This window comes from Falco punctatus (genome assembly GCF_963210335.1).
Source record: "Falco punctatus genome assembly, chromosome: 7".
Classification (NCBI taxonomy): Eukaryota; Metazoa; Chordata; class Aves; order Falconiformes; family Falconidae; genus Falco; species Falco punctatus.
Window position 1 is genome coordinate 66,295,407 of NC_137587.1, and position 15,638 is coordinate 66,311,044.

The 15,638-nt window shown below is 53.5% G+C and overlaps 1 protein-coding gene across 4 annotated transcripts in view; it reads right to left on the reverse strand.

Annotated features, from left to right (window-relative positions):
* Positions 1 to 15,576, reverse strand: part of ADAMTS17 (ADAM metallopeptidase with thrombospondin type 1 motif 17) — a 207,042-nt gene extending 191,466 nt beyond the window's left edge. For 2 of the 4 annotated variants that reach the window (XM_080397203.1, XM_080397205.1), the window contains exons 1-2: positions 1,406 to 15,576; positions 379 to 740 (exon numbers count right to left, since the gene is read on the reverse strand). In XM_080397203.1, the coding sequence (XP_080253329.1) occupies positions 379 to 740; positions 1,406 to 1,475 (432 nt within the window). In that variant the 5' untranslated portion in view covers positions 1,476 to 15,576. Of the gene's footprint in view, positions 1 to 378; positions 1,229 to 1,405 lie in introns of those variants that run through there. The other 2 variants (XM_080397204.1, XM_080397202.1) reach the window with 2 other exon arrangements.
* Between the last annotated feature and the right edge of the window lie 62 nt (positions 15,577 to 15,638).

Here is a 15,638-nt window from a genome sequence, read left to right on the forward strand (position 1 = left end):
GGCGCGGGCGGGAGCGGCACCGCGGCCAGGTGAGGCGCCGCTCTACGGCCGCTTCCCGCCCCCGCGGGGCAGGGCGGCTGGGGCAGCTCCCAGCGCCCGGGCCGGGGCTGGCAGGAAGGTCCTCCCGGGGACAGCTGGCACGCTCGCCGGGGCACGGGGAGGCGAGGGGACGGGCGTGACAGCGGGCGGCGGGGCGCCCAGGGGAGGGGAGGGGCGGGCACGGCCCGACGGCCGCTTCCCGCCTTGGCGGGGCAGGGGCCGGGCAGCGGCCGGGGCTGGCAGGAAAAGCCTCGGGGGCTGCGGAAGGGCTGGCCGCGGCCCGGGGCGGCCGGGGGTCGGCTGCCCGCGCTGAGGGGAGGCGGGGCGGGGGGGCAGTACCAGCCCGGCGCAGGTGCTGAGGGAGGCGAAGGAGTCGCTGCGGTTCAGCACGTGTCCCGTGTAGAAGCAGAGCCGCTCCGCCGGGGGCCGCCGGGGGCCGGGCGCCCGCCGCGCCTCCCCGCGCCGCTGCTCCACCACGAAGCCCCGGGCGAGGAAGCGCAGGTCGCGACGGAGGTGCAGGTAGAGCTCGGCGCCGGCGGTGGGCAGGCGGAGCAGCAGGGCCTCCGCCGCCGTCCGCTGCCGCGGCAGCGCTCGCCGGCGCCGGGGGCCGCCGCGATCCCCTCGCACGGCGGGCGGCAGCAGGTGGATCTTCTCCAGCGCTACTCGCTCCGGGATCACCACTTCCAGCTCCGCTCCGCCAGCTGCAGGCGAGAAGGAGAGAGGCTCAGGCGCTCGCACCCGCGGCCCGACGGGGCGGCCGGGGGCTCTGTGCCCCGCCGGCACCCCCCTCCCCGCGGGGACGCCCCGTCCCGCCGGGGCGCGGACAGCCCGGCGCTCGCGTTTCAGCGCAGAAACTGAACAGGATGCGGAGACAATGGAGCCGGCGGAGGAAAGGGGTTTATTTCTCTCCCTCCATATATATACACACGTACACATAGAGGCAAAAATGTGCAGGGAAGAGAGGAATCACGCGAACGCTAGAGCTACTTGTATCATTAAAAAAAAAAATATAGCTCAGACACAAGCATCGCATTTCACCAACCCCAATAAAATTCTGCAGGGAGAAGGGGAAAAGCAGAGCAAGCCGAAGCCGCAGCCAAGGACAGTCAGCAGCTTTCCACATGAAACGTTACAGCAGCAGCAGCGAGAGGACAGGAAAAGAAAATATAAAAGCCTGAAGCAATTCATCCTGCAGACTGGGACTGCGGCCACGCAGGGGATCCGGTGCATGCCCTGCGGTCTGCGCCTGCACGCTGCCGCCCGCGGCCGGCGCCCACCGCCCGCCCCGCCGGACCCGCGGCCAGGGCTGTCAGCGCCGCCGGGGAAGGGGACGCCGGCGCGGGGAGCCCGGGGAGGGAAGCGCTACCTGTGCCGGCGTCCAGTCCCCAAAGCAGCAGGCAGGGAAACACGAGAGGCAGGAGCCAACCGTCAAACATTTTATGGCAGCGGCGGGGGCCCAGCGCGAAGCGGAGGCGGCGGCGGCGGCGGGAGCCCGGGCCGGACTGAGCCCTCCCCGCCCTCGGAAAAAGTAATCAGCGCCGCCGACAGACCCGGCGTGGTGGGCGCCCGGCCACGCCCCTCCCCGCGGCCCCGCGCTCCCATTGGCGCGGACACACCGCGGGCCGCGCCCCGCGCTCCCCTATTGGCTGCCAGCTGGACGCGCTGGGCGGAGGGCCGGGCTGCGCGGGGAGGGCTACACGTGGGAGGGGGCGGCCGGCAGGGGGCGCCCTCTCCTGCCCCGCGCACCGCCGCCGCCCGTTCTCCCCGCCCGGCAGCACGGGTGGACGACCCCGGAGCCGGGAGCGATGGCCCAGCGAGGGGCACGGAAGCTCTGACAAAAAGCAGCCGCCTGGCCATCTCCTCCGCCATGCTTGCTGCGTATCCTTTGCTTCACCGCTTCAACAATTTGGACGCAGCTACAGCAAAAGCCGCCCAGTCCTTCATCTCCCGCAGCCTTTCCCACCACCATCTGAAGTACTGATCCCAGGACTGGGAAGACCAGGAAAAAAATGAAGTGGGCAATGTATGAGTGCACCAAGATTCAGGCAGTGAGCTTATGTACTCCTGGAAGCGCTCATCACATGGATGGAAACAAGTGCATAAAGCTCAGGAGATATAAAAATTGATTTTTACAGCAGTGGACAAGAGGGGGGCCAAGCACTAATCTGAAGCAGGGAGGACGGGCTGTTCAAGCCAGTTAAGGGGGCTGTTTGGGAGAGGAAGAGGAGGAAGAAGCTCCCTGCCAGCTCCCTTTCCCACTCCATGTATGGACCCAGGTGCAACCAATTCCCCTTTGCACTGAGATCCTGCAGCCACAAGCGCTGCCTCCCCCCCCCCCCGGTAGCTGGAAGCTGGACCACGTCCTGTGTGTCCTCGGCTGCCCAGGGGTCAGGAGAAGTCAGGCTTGTCCAGGGGCCGTTGGAAGCAGTAGGGCAATTTCCAAGAGTAGAAAGATTTCCGCTGCATTCGGTGGGCTTTGGATCGGATCCTGTGCTCCTGGCATGGCTGCGTGGTGGAAAGCAGTAAAGACCCAACATGTTAGCAGCTTTGGACTGCTGTGGCCCAGCAGAGCAGTGTCCTAGAGTTTAACCTTCTGCAAAAATCTGCAACTTTGTTACTGAAATTGTAGAAGAATTCAAAGGAAGACCCATAAAAGAGTGCAAATGACTCTGGCAGATCTCAGCGCAGCACTTACACAAGAATTGTCCGTAGCTGTACTGACAGTGGTAACAGCTCTGAGCCACGAGCAAGGGGAATTAGATTTGGATGCTCACTCCTGCGAGGCCAGGCAACGGGGGTAGAGCTAAGAAAAGGGCTGGTAAGGGAGATGAGTGGATTAACACCGTTTTCTTTCTTTCAGGCGTTAGACAGGTGACAAGAACCATGTTTGCTTTGAGGTCTGCTCCTGTCACAAGTAGAGAGGCTGTTTGAGAGCCAGAATCTTAGAGCTGCCTCCAGCTCTTCACCTCGCTGGCTGTGCTTTTCCCAGGCATCAAGGGGTACCCTGCAGCACACAGCGGGCTGGTGTAGCACCTCAGAAAGACCTGCCCTGCGCAGGGCATCTGGAGCACCAGATGGGCATGAGTGCACGCAGATGTCCTGTCTCCTACTGTGGTCTCAGGGAAGTTCCTCATCTCTCCAGTGCAGTGGCACTTGGAGGACGTTACCAGCGGTCAGCAGCAAGAGCGAAACCGAGGACCTACAACCAGCTCCCAGCAGACGAAATCTGAGCGAAGCCAAGACCCATGGCTCAAATTCACTTTCTTAACATGAGATCAGGTGAGATTTAATAGCTCAGTGTTTTCCTGTCTCTTTCAAGGTTCAGTCTGCTCTCTAACAAGAAGTAAGTTACCAAAACAAAAGTACTGACCCAGAACCCATTCAAGTAAGATGAAAACTCAGTTTAGGACTGCTTTGCTGTATGTCAATAGTGTAACATAACACGGTTGAAACAAAACCTCAGAGCCTGAATTTCTCTCCTGACCTGCTATGAACCAACAAGTCAAGTGCCTCCCTCCAAGGCCAGGGCCCCGGCTGGCACAGCAGCTCTGGGCAGCAGCTCCCCCACAGCTCTTCCATCCGTGGCAATCCTCCACTCCCGAGAACCAAGAGGCAATTTGATTTGTGAGCTGTCAAATCTGGCCTGAGCCTTGAACAGCCGTGTTTAAACCCAGACCACCAGCCGTCTTCATTGCTAAGGGACCAAAGCTGGTGCCTCATCTCTTCCTTCAAACGGGTTTAACAGGGGGGCTTAATTTGCTTAACTTTTTAGTAGAACCTTTCTCCCACCTTCCAAAGTCCTTTGCCAAAAAAAAAAAATAAATAATAATAATAATAAAAAAACCAGAGAAAGAATATATTTAATAGTGTGGGGGAAGAGGGGCACTAATAAAGAGAAGTCTGTAACTTACTGCATGGAAGGACTCGCTCAATGCCTGGACTGGCCAGCACAGACTGCACTGGGGTAGGACTAGTCCCTGCTGAGCATCGCAGACTGCAGAGCATCTGGGCAGGGGCCCAAGAGGCTGCAACACCCCATGACAGGGGCAACGTCACAGACAGGCCTTGGTGTTGGCCAGGACTGGAGCCAGAGCAAGGGACAAGCCCCTGCAGAGGTACCCACACAATAAAAGAGGAAACCGTCTTAGGAGCAGCAGTGTTTTTATTGAATCCAAATCCCAAAGCTCCAGTGAGACACAGACTTTCTTTATTAATTTAACAACATGGGCTTTTCAGAAATGCCTTGAAATTGTTACTGATAAGGATAAGGCATGGGGCAGGAGGGGGCTGTGGTCCTGTTGTGGTGATTGCATTTCTCCCCTGCCCCCAGCCCATGCGTGCAGGGGGTGTTTCTCCTCCTCTCACCATCACAGAGAGTGGATATGGCCCTGCAGTTTCTAGGAGACAAGCCTTCTCCCCCTCTGAAACTCATGTTTTATTTTTTTGCAATTTTAAGTGTACATCGAGGAAGCCAAGTTTCATGGCCATTATTGCACAGTTAATAACCCTTTGGAGACTGCAGACATGTGTTATATACATCTTCCCAAGCAGTCATTTGGCTGGCCGCCTGGAAAATGCCAGCATGTGAAGGGTTAACTTGGCCATTACTCAGCCTTCTCCCTTCTCTCCAGCCACCCTTCTCCAAACCCTTCCTGTCCTGGTCCTAAGCAGACAATCCAGACCTCATGGGTGATGCTCTCCTGCCCGGGACACTCCGATGCCTTCCCCACAGCTCCTCGCCTGGCTGTGGTCTTTGGGCAGCCGGGATTTCCCTCCCTGCTGCAGGCTGCGCCTGCCCTAACGCTGCAGAGTTTGGTCAGGCTGGTTGGGCACAGACCTGGTGGATGCTGCTGTTACCCATGCAAATGCCCCTGCAAAGAAGCCAGAGAGGGTTTAACGATAAGTAGGGACCAAGAAAAGCTCTTTTGTAATTTAAAACAATCAACCAAATAAATACAAGTAGTTTTATAGGTGCCAGCAGTGGGTTTCCTACAGATCAGTTCTTCACAGTGAGCCAGAGGTTCAATTAAAGCTTATTCCCTGGATAAAGCGTGTTTAAGGCTGCACTGCTCCGTGTTGGATTCACTTCTTACGGTTGGCCTCGATCTTCCAACCTAACTGATTCTGTGATTCCATGTGGAGTCTCCAGTGTCTAGTACTGTGGAGGCAGGCCCCAGCAGAGGCACTCCTGAGGTTTACCCTTCCAGCCTCTGAATTCTCCCAAGCCTGTGAGAGAAAAACTCCCTCTGGGACATCTCTGTCAGGTCTGGTTGAAAATGGACAGTGTGTTCATGAGCTCCTGGGGATCAGGAGCAGAAAAAAACTCCAACTGTGACACTGGAAGTGTCCAGGGACAGAGCCAAGCCACTGACACCTGTGTCCTCAAGGGAGCATGCAGCCTGCTTCAGTTAAGGTAAGTGGAGACCTATCATGGTCACCTCCTCATAGCAGGAGACCTATCCCTTTCTTCCAGCAGGAAGCTTTATTCATGAGCTGACAAGGATTCCCTTTTGTCAGAGGGAGTTTTCTTTCTTTGAGATGGGTCTGTTTCACACAGTGAGTGCATCGCATGAGATGTTCTCTGGACATCTCCCCCCACAAACACTTCCCCTCTGCCTGCCTGCAGGGGCCTCACAGCTTCACCCGGCTGCAATGGGGAAAAACATCCTATTCCCATGGAATACAGAGAAAAGAGAAGAAAAATACTCCTGTAGGATAGGAGCTGAGGAATGGACTCCTGAAATCCCAGGTCGCTTCACATCTGCCCCTGTGACAGCGGAGTTCTGGCTACATTCCCACACCGATGCAACTACATTCTGTACAAACCTCCCAGGGTATCTTGCTGCCTTGGCACAGATGTTTGGAGGGATCACGGTGCAATGCTGTCAGGAGCAGAAAATGACGTTGCACACATGCCACTGTGGGTGAGAAAAGCCAGGAACACAAAAGAACATGCTTCCAATTGAGTAACACAGCTTCAGGGTGCCGGGAGAGTCCACTCCCTCCAGTGCAGGCAGCACTTCGTGTAGAGAGATCAGAAATGTTAAGTGCACCACCAACTCCATCCAGACCTTGCTGGGATTTTTAAACACAGACAAGGCTAGTCCAGGGTCTGTTTGGTATCTGGGAGCTGTGCATAGATAGCCATCACCCAGGCAATAATAATCAGCCACACGTCACTCCCCAGGCATGCAGGAACAAATGGACAAAGGAAAGAGCTGTCGTTGTTTGAGGCTGACCCTAAAGTTCAGTGAGGCTTTTTATGAAGTCCAGTGTTGCCACCTCTGATGATGTTATCAGGAACCTGGGAATAGCTGGCACTTTCTTTTGTTCTGTTTTATGGTTTGTTTGGGTTTTTTCTTTCCAGGCCTTGGCTCTTGCAATCACAAGACTGATTTCTCATTTAACCCTATCACTCTGTGTTTGACCCCATGACAGGCTGGGAAATGTGAGCTTCAAGAAGCCTAGAGGCTTATTGCCCGGAAGCAAATAAAGTAGTTCCCATAGAATTGTTTAAAATAATCCTTTCTCCAAAAAAAATGGTGCCATTGATTTCTTTTTTGGTGTGGAGGCAGATGTTCTGAATGCTTGGAGCTGACAATAGCAAAGCCCTTCACGCAGGCACCACCTCCCTCTGTCTCTGACACTACCCTTCAGCTGGTCATACCCCACATCTGGTGTTCCCCACCTCCTCTCGAGCATCTCCCTCTGTATCCAACACCTGCCTTGGATGAGGATTTCCCCTGTGCCAAAACCAAGTATTTCACATAAGGCTTCTCCTTTTCTGCATATTACTTGCAGAAGGGCACAAGAAGTCCAGGGAGGGGATTTACAAGCCAAGAAGGTGGTGTGGGGCTTGGAAGAGAGACAGAGGTGATGCCGAGGGGATGCACAAGACAGCACAGCCGTCTGCATGGGTGTCTACAGGAGCCTGGACATGGTGGCCCACTGCAACTACACAGATTTAAAGTGGCTTCTTTCCATCATGAAAGTACTAATAAGGGAAACTGCCGACTTAAAACACTCTTAATAATGTTTTCCTATTTCTTTAACACCTCTCCCTTGAGCACTCTCTCCTCCCTTCACAGCGTCTTGGCCAATTACACTTGCAAAGCAAACAGAAAACTCAATATCCCCAGGAGCAGGGATTGCCGGGGGTCAGGGGCCCTCACCAGGCGCTGTGACGGGGGCTCTGAGGTGGGCCATGGCACAGGAGCCCGCTCTCCTCCAGCCAGCAAGGCCCTCTACCGTTCCCGGTGAGGGGGCCCCCAGCCAGGCGCTGCAGGGCTGCCGTGCCCCTCCTTACGGCCCACCAGAGCTGCAGGGCCATGAGCTGGGGGGGACACGCCGAGGTGGGAAGGGCTGTCCTCCAGCACAAGCACCACTGGATGGTGGCACAAAGCTGAGGAAGGACTGTGCCCCTCGGCCAAGCCTCACTGCCCCCCCCCAGCTTGGGTCTGTAAAGCAGACCTTTAAAAAGACCTTTTTTTCACTCTTCTGGAAGTGAAACAGGCCCAAGCCCATGTGCTCAGGTAATCGTTGCTCTGGACTTCTGTTGTCTAACCCTTCTTCATTTGTCTCAGATTCAAGCTGCTCCCAAGCTGCCCTCCAAGCTTTGTCAAACCGTTTGAACTACTAGACAAGTTCATCGATCAAAACCCTCCACCTTTCATCCATGAGCAGCGATAGGACCAACAATGCAACAGCATTCAGAGTTACTTTTCCCCACAGGACCAATCCTTCACTCAAGTTTGCGCAGATTTTCCTGGTTGCTCCCATTTTAGATGCAGAGCTGTGCAGAAGCGTTACTGTAACGCTGCTGTCAGAAGCAGGGCAGAGTTCACAGCCCAGACCCCCTGACTGCCTGGAGCTTTTAAAAATTAACAAAGCAGTTTTGCTAGCCTTCTCCCCAGATCTGGCTGCTTTGCAGTTACCCGCTCTGGACCACTCAGTCTTTACGCTCCCTCCCCATCACCCCCAGTTGAGTCAGCAAATTCCCCAGTGCTGTCCCAGGATGACAAACACCCTCAGCGGGGAGCTGTGAGCAATGAGCCTCCAGCCCATGCTGTCCCACAGCCTTTTAGTATGAACTCCACAGCCTGGAGATGCAAACCTGGGACATGCGGTCAACTGATGTTGCCTGTCTATGTTAGTTGTCTAACCTCGGAGTCGCTTGGAGCACCTACCTGGGGAAAGAGTCCTGCATTTTAGATGCCCAAGCTGACCTGAAGCAGCAAAAGTGTCGTTGTTCTCAGGGGACAAAGGAGCAGGGCAGGCAGGATGTGCTGTGACTGTTGCACGGCCACACCTGTAATGCTGTGCACTTTAACGACAGGTTGCGCAAGTCACGCTTTTCTAAGTGACAGCAAGGGCTGCCTTTTCCTCCACAGCCAGCAAGGAAACCCAGCTGCCCACGTCAGCAAAGTCTGCTCAGAGTCACAAGGTAAGAACTGGCCAGATGGAGGGCCAGCGCGAGGTCTGGAGGGAGCAACCCTTCTGGAGTCTGAAACACATCCTGCTCTTTAATCAACAACAGCCACCAATACCTCATCCCAGTCCATTTGGGGCCAATATTGTCATTATTTGCAAGGTCGTACAGTGAACCAAGAACAGAATCGGGATCCTCCTCTGATGCTAGATCCTTTCTCCCAACAGAGCTGGCAATTGACTTTGGCTTGGTTGCAAGTATTTGTTCATAAAAGCAAAATATTAGCGTCACTCTAGGACTCATAACTGCCTGCTTTCAGGCTTTCTGGGCTGGACACCCACAAGGAGCGAGAGGAGATGCGTTTCAGTTAACCTGCTGGCAGTAAGGAGTCCCACCGGCGCCATCTGTGAGCTGTGATGCAGGAAACTGTGCCAACAGCTGGGTACCAGCCCGTGGCGAACCCCATGCGCCGCGAGTGCCAACAGGCAACCTTGAAGCTTTCATCTCTGCTGGGACAGTCAAGTCAAATCCAGCTGCCTCCTGGCTCTGAAAGAGAAACCTGGGGAAGAGCGGGGGTCAGATGGGAACCGCAGGGGCTGCCACCCAGTCTGCAGCTTCCGAGCGCCTCCTGTTCATCTACAGCCGTGCATGGAGCTCAAGGAAACACTTCATCCCACTATCAAAGCAAATCAGTTCCGAGCTCTCTACACAGCTATAGCTGAGCGCAGCCTGACCATGAGGGTTGTGCCAAATGGGATTAAAGGAGCTTGTTTAGCCCAACAGATCCCTTTTTCCTGCTGACGCTCGAGGAGAGTGTGGGAGTGCGCAGGCTGTTTGCTTGGCTCACTGGGCCATTTCAGCCAGGGTTTACATAGCTATGGAGCCACTGGGTTCCTTGGCGTACTTTTCATGGAGCCCAAGCCCAAAATTTCCTCCCAGCAGGAACCAGCCACAGCAGCAGTAATGAGGAGGACGTATGCACTGCCCACCACCACCACCCCCAGACCCTGAGATGTCCTTTGGGGGAAAACCCCTAGAACTGTTAGATTTTGGTCTTAATTGCCTCTGTGCTCTGCATTTATAAAAAGCTCAGTTTGTCCAGCATTTAGTGCTGCTTAGTAAGTGCTTCAACCTGGGGCTGCAGTGACCGCTACTCATTTGCATTACAGAAGTCGGAGAACAGCTTTCCATAGGGAGCGCTTTTCAGTGGTGCCTCCTGCCAGAGCACTGTGGTGGCTTTGGAGGTGTTTCAGGGCAAGGTTCTTGGAGTGCAAAACCCCCAAAGCTCAGTCTGTCGCCCTGAACATTGCACCGCCAGGGTGATGTAGCCCCCGTTCACTGAGCAGTTTGCCTCGTACCTCTCTTCTCCAGCACACAGCCAGCACCCAATTAATTCATCCTCCTGCACTTGCAGTCGTTGGAGGGTTGGAAGTTGCCAGGTGATGCAAGGTGGGCTGCTCAGCCCTCAGCCCACTAGCACAGGCATTCCTCCTCTCTCTGGTGGACCTACTCAGCAGCATGGTGATGGACTGTGTTCTGGGGACAAGCTGTCATCAGGGAGCCCCCCATCCTCCCTGGATAACAACACCAGGCAGGCAGGCTGAACATAGCTAGGGTTAGCACGTGGCATAGGGTGTCCTCCCAGCACATGCTCACAGGGCTTTTTTCTTACACAAATCCATTTCTTGGCATTCCCAAATCCTTGGGTTGCTTTGGCCATGATGCTCAGACCCTGTTGGATTTAAAGAGCTCGAGATGCAACTGCTCCTCAGTTTCCTTCTCCTTTTGTGTTTGGGAGGTGATGTCCCACCACTCCCACCCTTGCACATGCACACACTGAGCCTGGCCCAAACCCTTCTGCCCTTAGAGCTTTGCTTTACCATTGGCAATGTGCAAAACACAGGGCACCTCATACGCTTGGGGTGGAGATAAGGTGGAATGGCAGCGTAACCCTCCTTATTCCGAGAGTTTTATCATCCCTATTTGCATTATGGGCATTGAAGATCTAGGTGAGAACGGGGCTTCACTTACTAGCAGTGGCAGGCCCTGTGGCTTGACAAATATGTATCTTAAATAGACAATACAAAAAAAGTAAAAGCAGTAAAGCAGAGTCAGAGCAGATTTAACATCTGTTCTTACCCACCCCTTGCCCCAGATTCCCCCGGCACAGCTCTGGTGCCAGGGGAGTCACCAGGAGAGCGCAGCACCTCCGGGAAAGGGGTCACTGGTGACACCCAGGTAGATGTGAGCCCTGGTCCTCTGCACCGGTACCGAACACCCGCTCCCAGGAACACATGTAGTGCTTCTTCACCGGCGACACACCAGGCGCTATTCTCTATTCTTACGGATAGAGACCCACCAAGTGGAAATTACCAGTTGCAAGAAACACTCCTGCACCCCAGTCTTCAACACTCTCTTTGTTTTGAAGGGCAGAAAGACGGACAGGAACGCTCCACGGAGCCGTGCCCGAGCAGGGAGCCGTGTCCTGCTACTGCCGCCTGGCGGCCCCTTGCGGCCATAGCCAGGGCACCGGTACCCGCGGGCCGCTCCCTGGCGGAGGCGCTGGAGGTTTCCCGGTGCTGCGGGGGCTTCCCGCAGGGCCCCGCCGGGCCGGGCCCGGGCACACGTGCTGCCCCAGGCCGGGCATCGCCCCGGGCCCGCGGACCGGCACCGCTGCCTGCTGCACCTCTCACCCTGGCAGCGCAGCGGCACAGAGCATCACCGTTCCCTCGGCAGGCAGTAAAACCCTCTCTGATGCATAAAATGGAGAAACTTTGGGGTTTCTCTGTTCTCAGCTTTGTGTTACACCGCAGGAATTTGTCCTCTTCTCACTAACGTCCAGTGAAAGGAGCATGGACCAGAACAAGGATCCTCAGCAGCAGGCTGGCAGCTCCACGGCCCCGTGGATCCCTGGGGATGCAGGACTGACCTCACAAGCTCTGGCTAAGCTCTGACATTGGTTTTGGATAAGTTGCTCAATGATAAAAAAGGAATATCATTGCTCACAAGAGATGGAGCAGCCGTATTTGCAATCCACAGTGCAGAGACGCAACGGTGCCGGTTTACAATTCCCCTGGTGTCAGCCATGCATGCCAGGGCAGGGGAAGGGGTAAGCGTCCCAGCTTCCCAGCTTCCCACTTGCCTGGATTTTTTGTCAGAACAGAATCACAACTGGGCACAGGAGGGGAAACTGCTGTGCAAAAGTGGATGTGAGGGGCAATGTCTAAGTTCAATAAAAGCTGTGCGTGCCCTGCAGTAAGGTATGGGTCATGGGACAGTCCTCACTTCAGGCAAAAGGGGCTGTTGCTAGTGTCCTGCTCCCTGCTCAAGTGCCATCCTTGCAGGATCCAAAGGATTCAAAGGGGTGAAAAGCTTCAAACATACAACTGCTATCTGACCTCACTGCTCCTTGCACCAGGGAAATGTAGGAAACCTTCTTTGGTTGCTGAATAATTCGTCTAAAGGAAATAGCAAAGGAACTAGGCAGGATTTGCATGGCCTGGGAAGACTTAGCACAGCCTGGTAAGATTTAGCTCCTGCTTCCCACAGATTCTTCTCCTGAAATCCTGGGACTTCTCCTGCGTCGTCTGTAGCCCATGACATAACCAAGAAACTCACCCGCACGTGTTAGCACTAGAAAAGCCTTTCAGCAGCTTTCTCCAGCTCTTTGCTGTAGAAGGCAAACACACAGATCTTCTAGGAGCTCTTCTAGGGCTCTCAGGGAATCTCAGTCAGCCGGGAAAAGCACAAAACCAAAGCTGAGATTCAAGCGGGAGTCAGGCTCACCCAGCAACTGGAGGTGAACCAGTGAACAGTTCGGCCCTAGATGTTCTTGCTGCTCCTGTGTACAACGTGGGGTCATTGCCACAGCTACGGGTCTGCTGGCCTCCGCTTGTGGCTAGCCTGGCCCAGCCCCAGCCGAGTCCCTCCCTGGCCCCTCACTCACATGCTGGGAACTTTCTAAAGGAGTGTTTCCCAGATCCTGCTGCCTTTGCTCCTGCCTTGGGAACTCATCGGCTGGGCTCAATCCGAAACCGCTGGTGCTCGGGGAAAAGGAGTTGTCCTGGCTACAGAGTTCATCTCAGAGTCCAGGCAAAGCTGGCCTCTGCTGCTTGGGAAGGGCTGACCCCCAGCGTTACTGAACTACCATCTTTTTCTTCCTCGTTCTTCTCTTGGGGCTCTTTTTAATTCCTAGCCTTGTTCCTGCTTTGCTTTGTGATTCTTGGTGATGTCAGTTCTGTCTTCAAGCTGCTTGCTGTGTTGCCCCAGCCATTTTCCTCCAGTTTTTCTCTCCGCTCCCTTTCCTCCTCTGGCTCAGCTGCCTTCTCACACACTCACACACGAAGGTGGTCGCGGTAACCACAGCTCGCCGTTTGCCTCTTCATGCTAAGTTTGGCTTTGGATCACAGGCTTCAGCATCAACAACCCAGTCTTTGCTGAGGTTTTGAACAGCACCAAGGACAGGCAGCAGACTGCTTGCTGAAAGCGAAGCTTCTGGCTTGAAAGTGGAGGGATTGCCTTCCCAGGGATGTCATTCAGGAGATACATGCCCAGCCTGGGCAGGGGCAAAGGCAGAGCTGTGCTGAGGCGAGTGTCCTGCAGACAGATCTCCTTGCCTGGGGAGGATTTTGCCCAGGGCTGTGCCCTGCTCCTGGTGGCTGGAGAATGCAGTGCCAGGCTGCCCTCACCATTTTAGCTGGTCGCTCGAGGTCTGGATCCAGTTCTCATCAGCACCATGGGAAATGCTCCTGGGAATTTCAGTGGAAATCTAATCATCTGTTTCACTGCTCAACTCTATTAGTTAGACCAGCTTCTTTTGTGGTAGGAAAAGTATGGACTTTTCACCACCTGAAACAACTGCCTGGGAGCTGTTTCTTCCCACCCTGGCTCAAAGGAGAGTAATATTCTATGGCTACAAGGACATGCTTCTTGCACTTCAAAGTTACTGTGGATAGGGTTTATACTTGTTATTCCACTTAATGTTTCTGACTTTGAAATGATTATGGGGTCTCCTCTGAATGCTTTATGGGGTAACAAAACTCCAGAAGAACAGGGCCCTTTCCAGCTGAGTAAATAGAAGATATTTTCATAAATCTTCGGACTATTGGAACATCAACAACATTATCCTACATGGGTTGTTATGACTTTGTATTTGAAGAGTTGTATGTTGAAGCTTAGACCTGTGCTTTCAGCCTCGTTTTCTATTAAGCTAGGAACTTCAAGTAATCCCACAGAGGGTACTTTAGTTAAATAAACTCTCAGAGCCCTACTTCAAGTTCTCTGTAGTCAGCTAGGGTGAAGATTACATTGCTTTGATCATCTCCGCATCCTCAACTGGGAATCCCATTCTTCGACGAAGGATTAATGCCAGAGCTTTACCTCCTCTCTGCTGCTTAAGACCTTAACACACATGGATGACAGGACAGAATAAAACCATGGGGGTTTTCCTGCAGGAGTCCTAGTTTTCTGGGCACTTATTTCCCCTCTCCCCCATTATATCCCAGTACTTTGTGAAGCTTCCCCTCTCATGCGTGATATAGCTTACACTTCAGTAGGCAAGTGAGTTACCTTAGGAGTACCTGCAAGCACTGCTGCTACTACAGGTTGGAGCAAAGACAGGGAACGGAGAAATCTCTGCTGATTAGCCTTAAGCAGCAACGCAGGTGACCCAAACCCAAACACGAGCTGGACAATGGGAATTCAAAGAAATGAACCTAAGGTTGAAGTAAGTTCCTCACTCAAGGTGTGCCCAACCCCTGCAGCACTGAGCAGCTGATTGTTGTGCGCAGGAGCAGCAAGAACATCTAGAGCTGAAACTGTTCACGGTTAACACCCCTCCTCCCCCAAAACATGTTTCAGAGTACAAACCTACCTCTGCCTTGTACCGGAGTGGGAGAGGGATTACCCTGGGCTGTTGGTTCGGTATCCACCTCTCTACCTTTCGGTGCTGGCTGCTCTCAGAAGTGAGCGATGACTGCTCTGACTTTGGCAACTTCTATAAACCAAGTAGCTTCATGCGGAAATATGGAGACGGAGTAAGAGAAAACACTCTCCACTAAAAAGCTGAAGAAAACAGCCTGTAAATGAGTTTTTCACACCTACATCTGTAAGAAAAACCTGTGCGACGAGTTGGCCAAACCCTCTGCTGACTTTTCTTCTTCTTACTCGTGAAGCTCTGTGCAGGAGAAGTCAGCTTCCTCTCTCTGACGCTGGTCACTCATGGTGCCACCTTGCTCTCTGACACACATTGGTTACTCTCAGTCTCTAAGCTGTGGGCATCAGATAGATTTAATAAATTTCATAAGCAAAAATCACATTCTCAGTGGGGATATAGATGTCCTGTGCGACCTGTGACGAGTCAGAGGCGTCAACCTCCTCAAGGTGCCCACCTTGGGCAGCCAAAGCTCAAACTCTATAGGCAAGAAACAAACCCCTGGCTCCATATGGCACAGACAGAGCAGAAGGGAGCCTACAAAGCTGATGGGAAAAAAGGAACAGACATTTTCAGTGAATTTGAACATGACCAATGAAATCAGCTCAGAGGTACGTTCCTGGCTCATCTGCTGCTTGGTACAGAAAGGCTGCCCAGCTCCTGGGCAGCTAACAGCCATCAAACCAGCTCTCTTCGGCGTTTTCACAACCAGGCTACGTTCTTATTCTCAGCACGGACTTTCATTTCTGCCCGCTGGTTATCTGTTGTTCTTCAAACCCACAGCTGGGGGAAGTGCCTGTGGAGATGGTGTTTTTCTTTCTAAATCAGCAAGATTTTATTTTTTTTAAAATCTTCACAGTTTGCAAGTTGTTTGTAGCCAAAACTCACATATCCCTGTTCAATTTGTTTTCCATCTACTTTATTCTTACTCATAAGCTTAAAAAAATGAATTCAGATAATAAAACCAAAGTATTCTTCTACAGTTCATTATTTGGGCTGAAACACCTTCCCTTGTGTTTGTTTGCCTATGGGAATAGATGGCAAGTCAGAACCTCTGTGATCTTCCCAACTAGGGAGGCAGAAATGGAAAGAATAAGAAATATGGAACAGCTTTTCAGCTGACACAAATCAGCACAGCTCCCTTGTTTTTAGTAAAGCTTCCCTGCTTTTGCCAACTTCAGATCCATGCCTGAGTTGCCTCAAGTGATGAGCCATTTAGGTAGCAATCCACGGAAATCT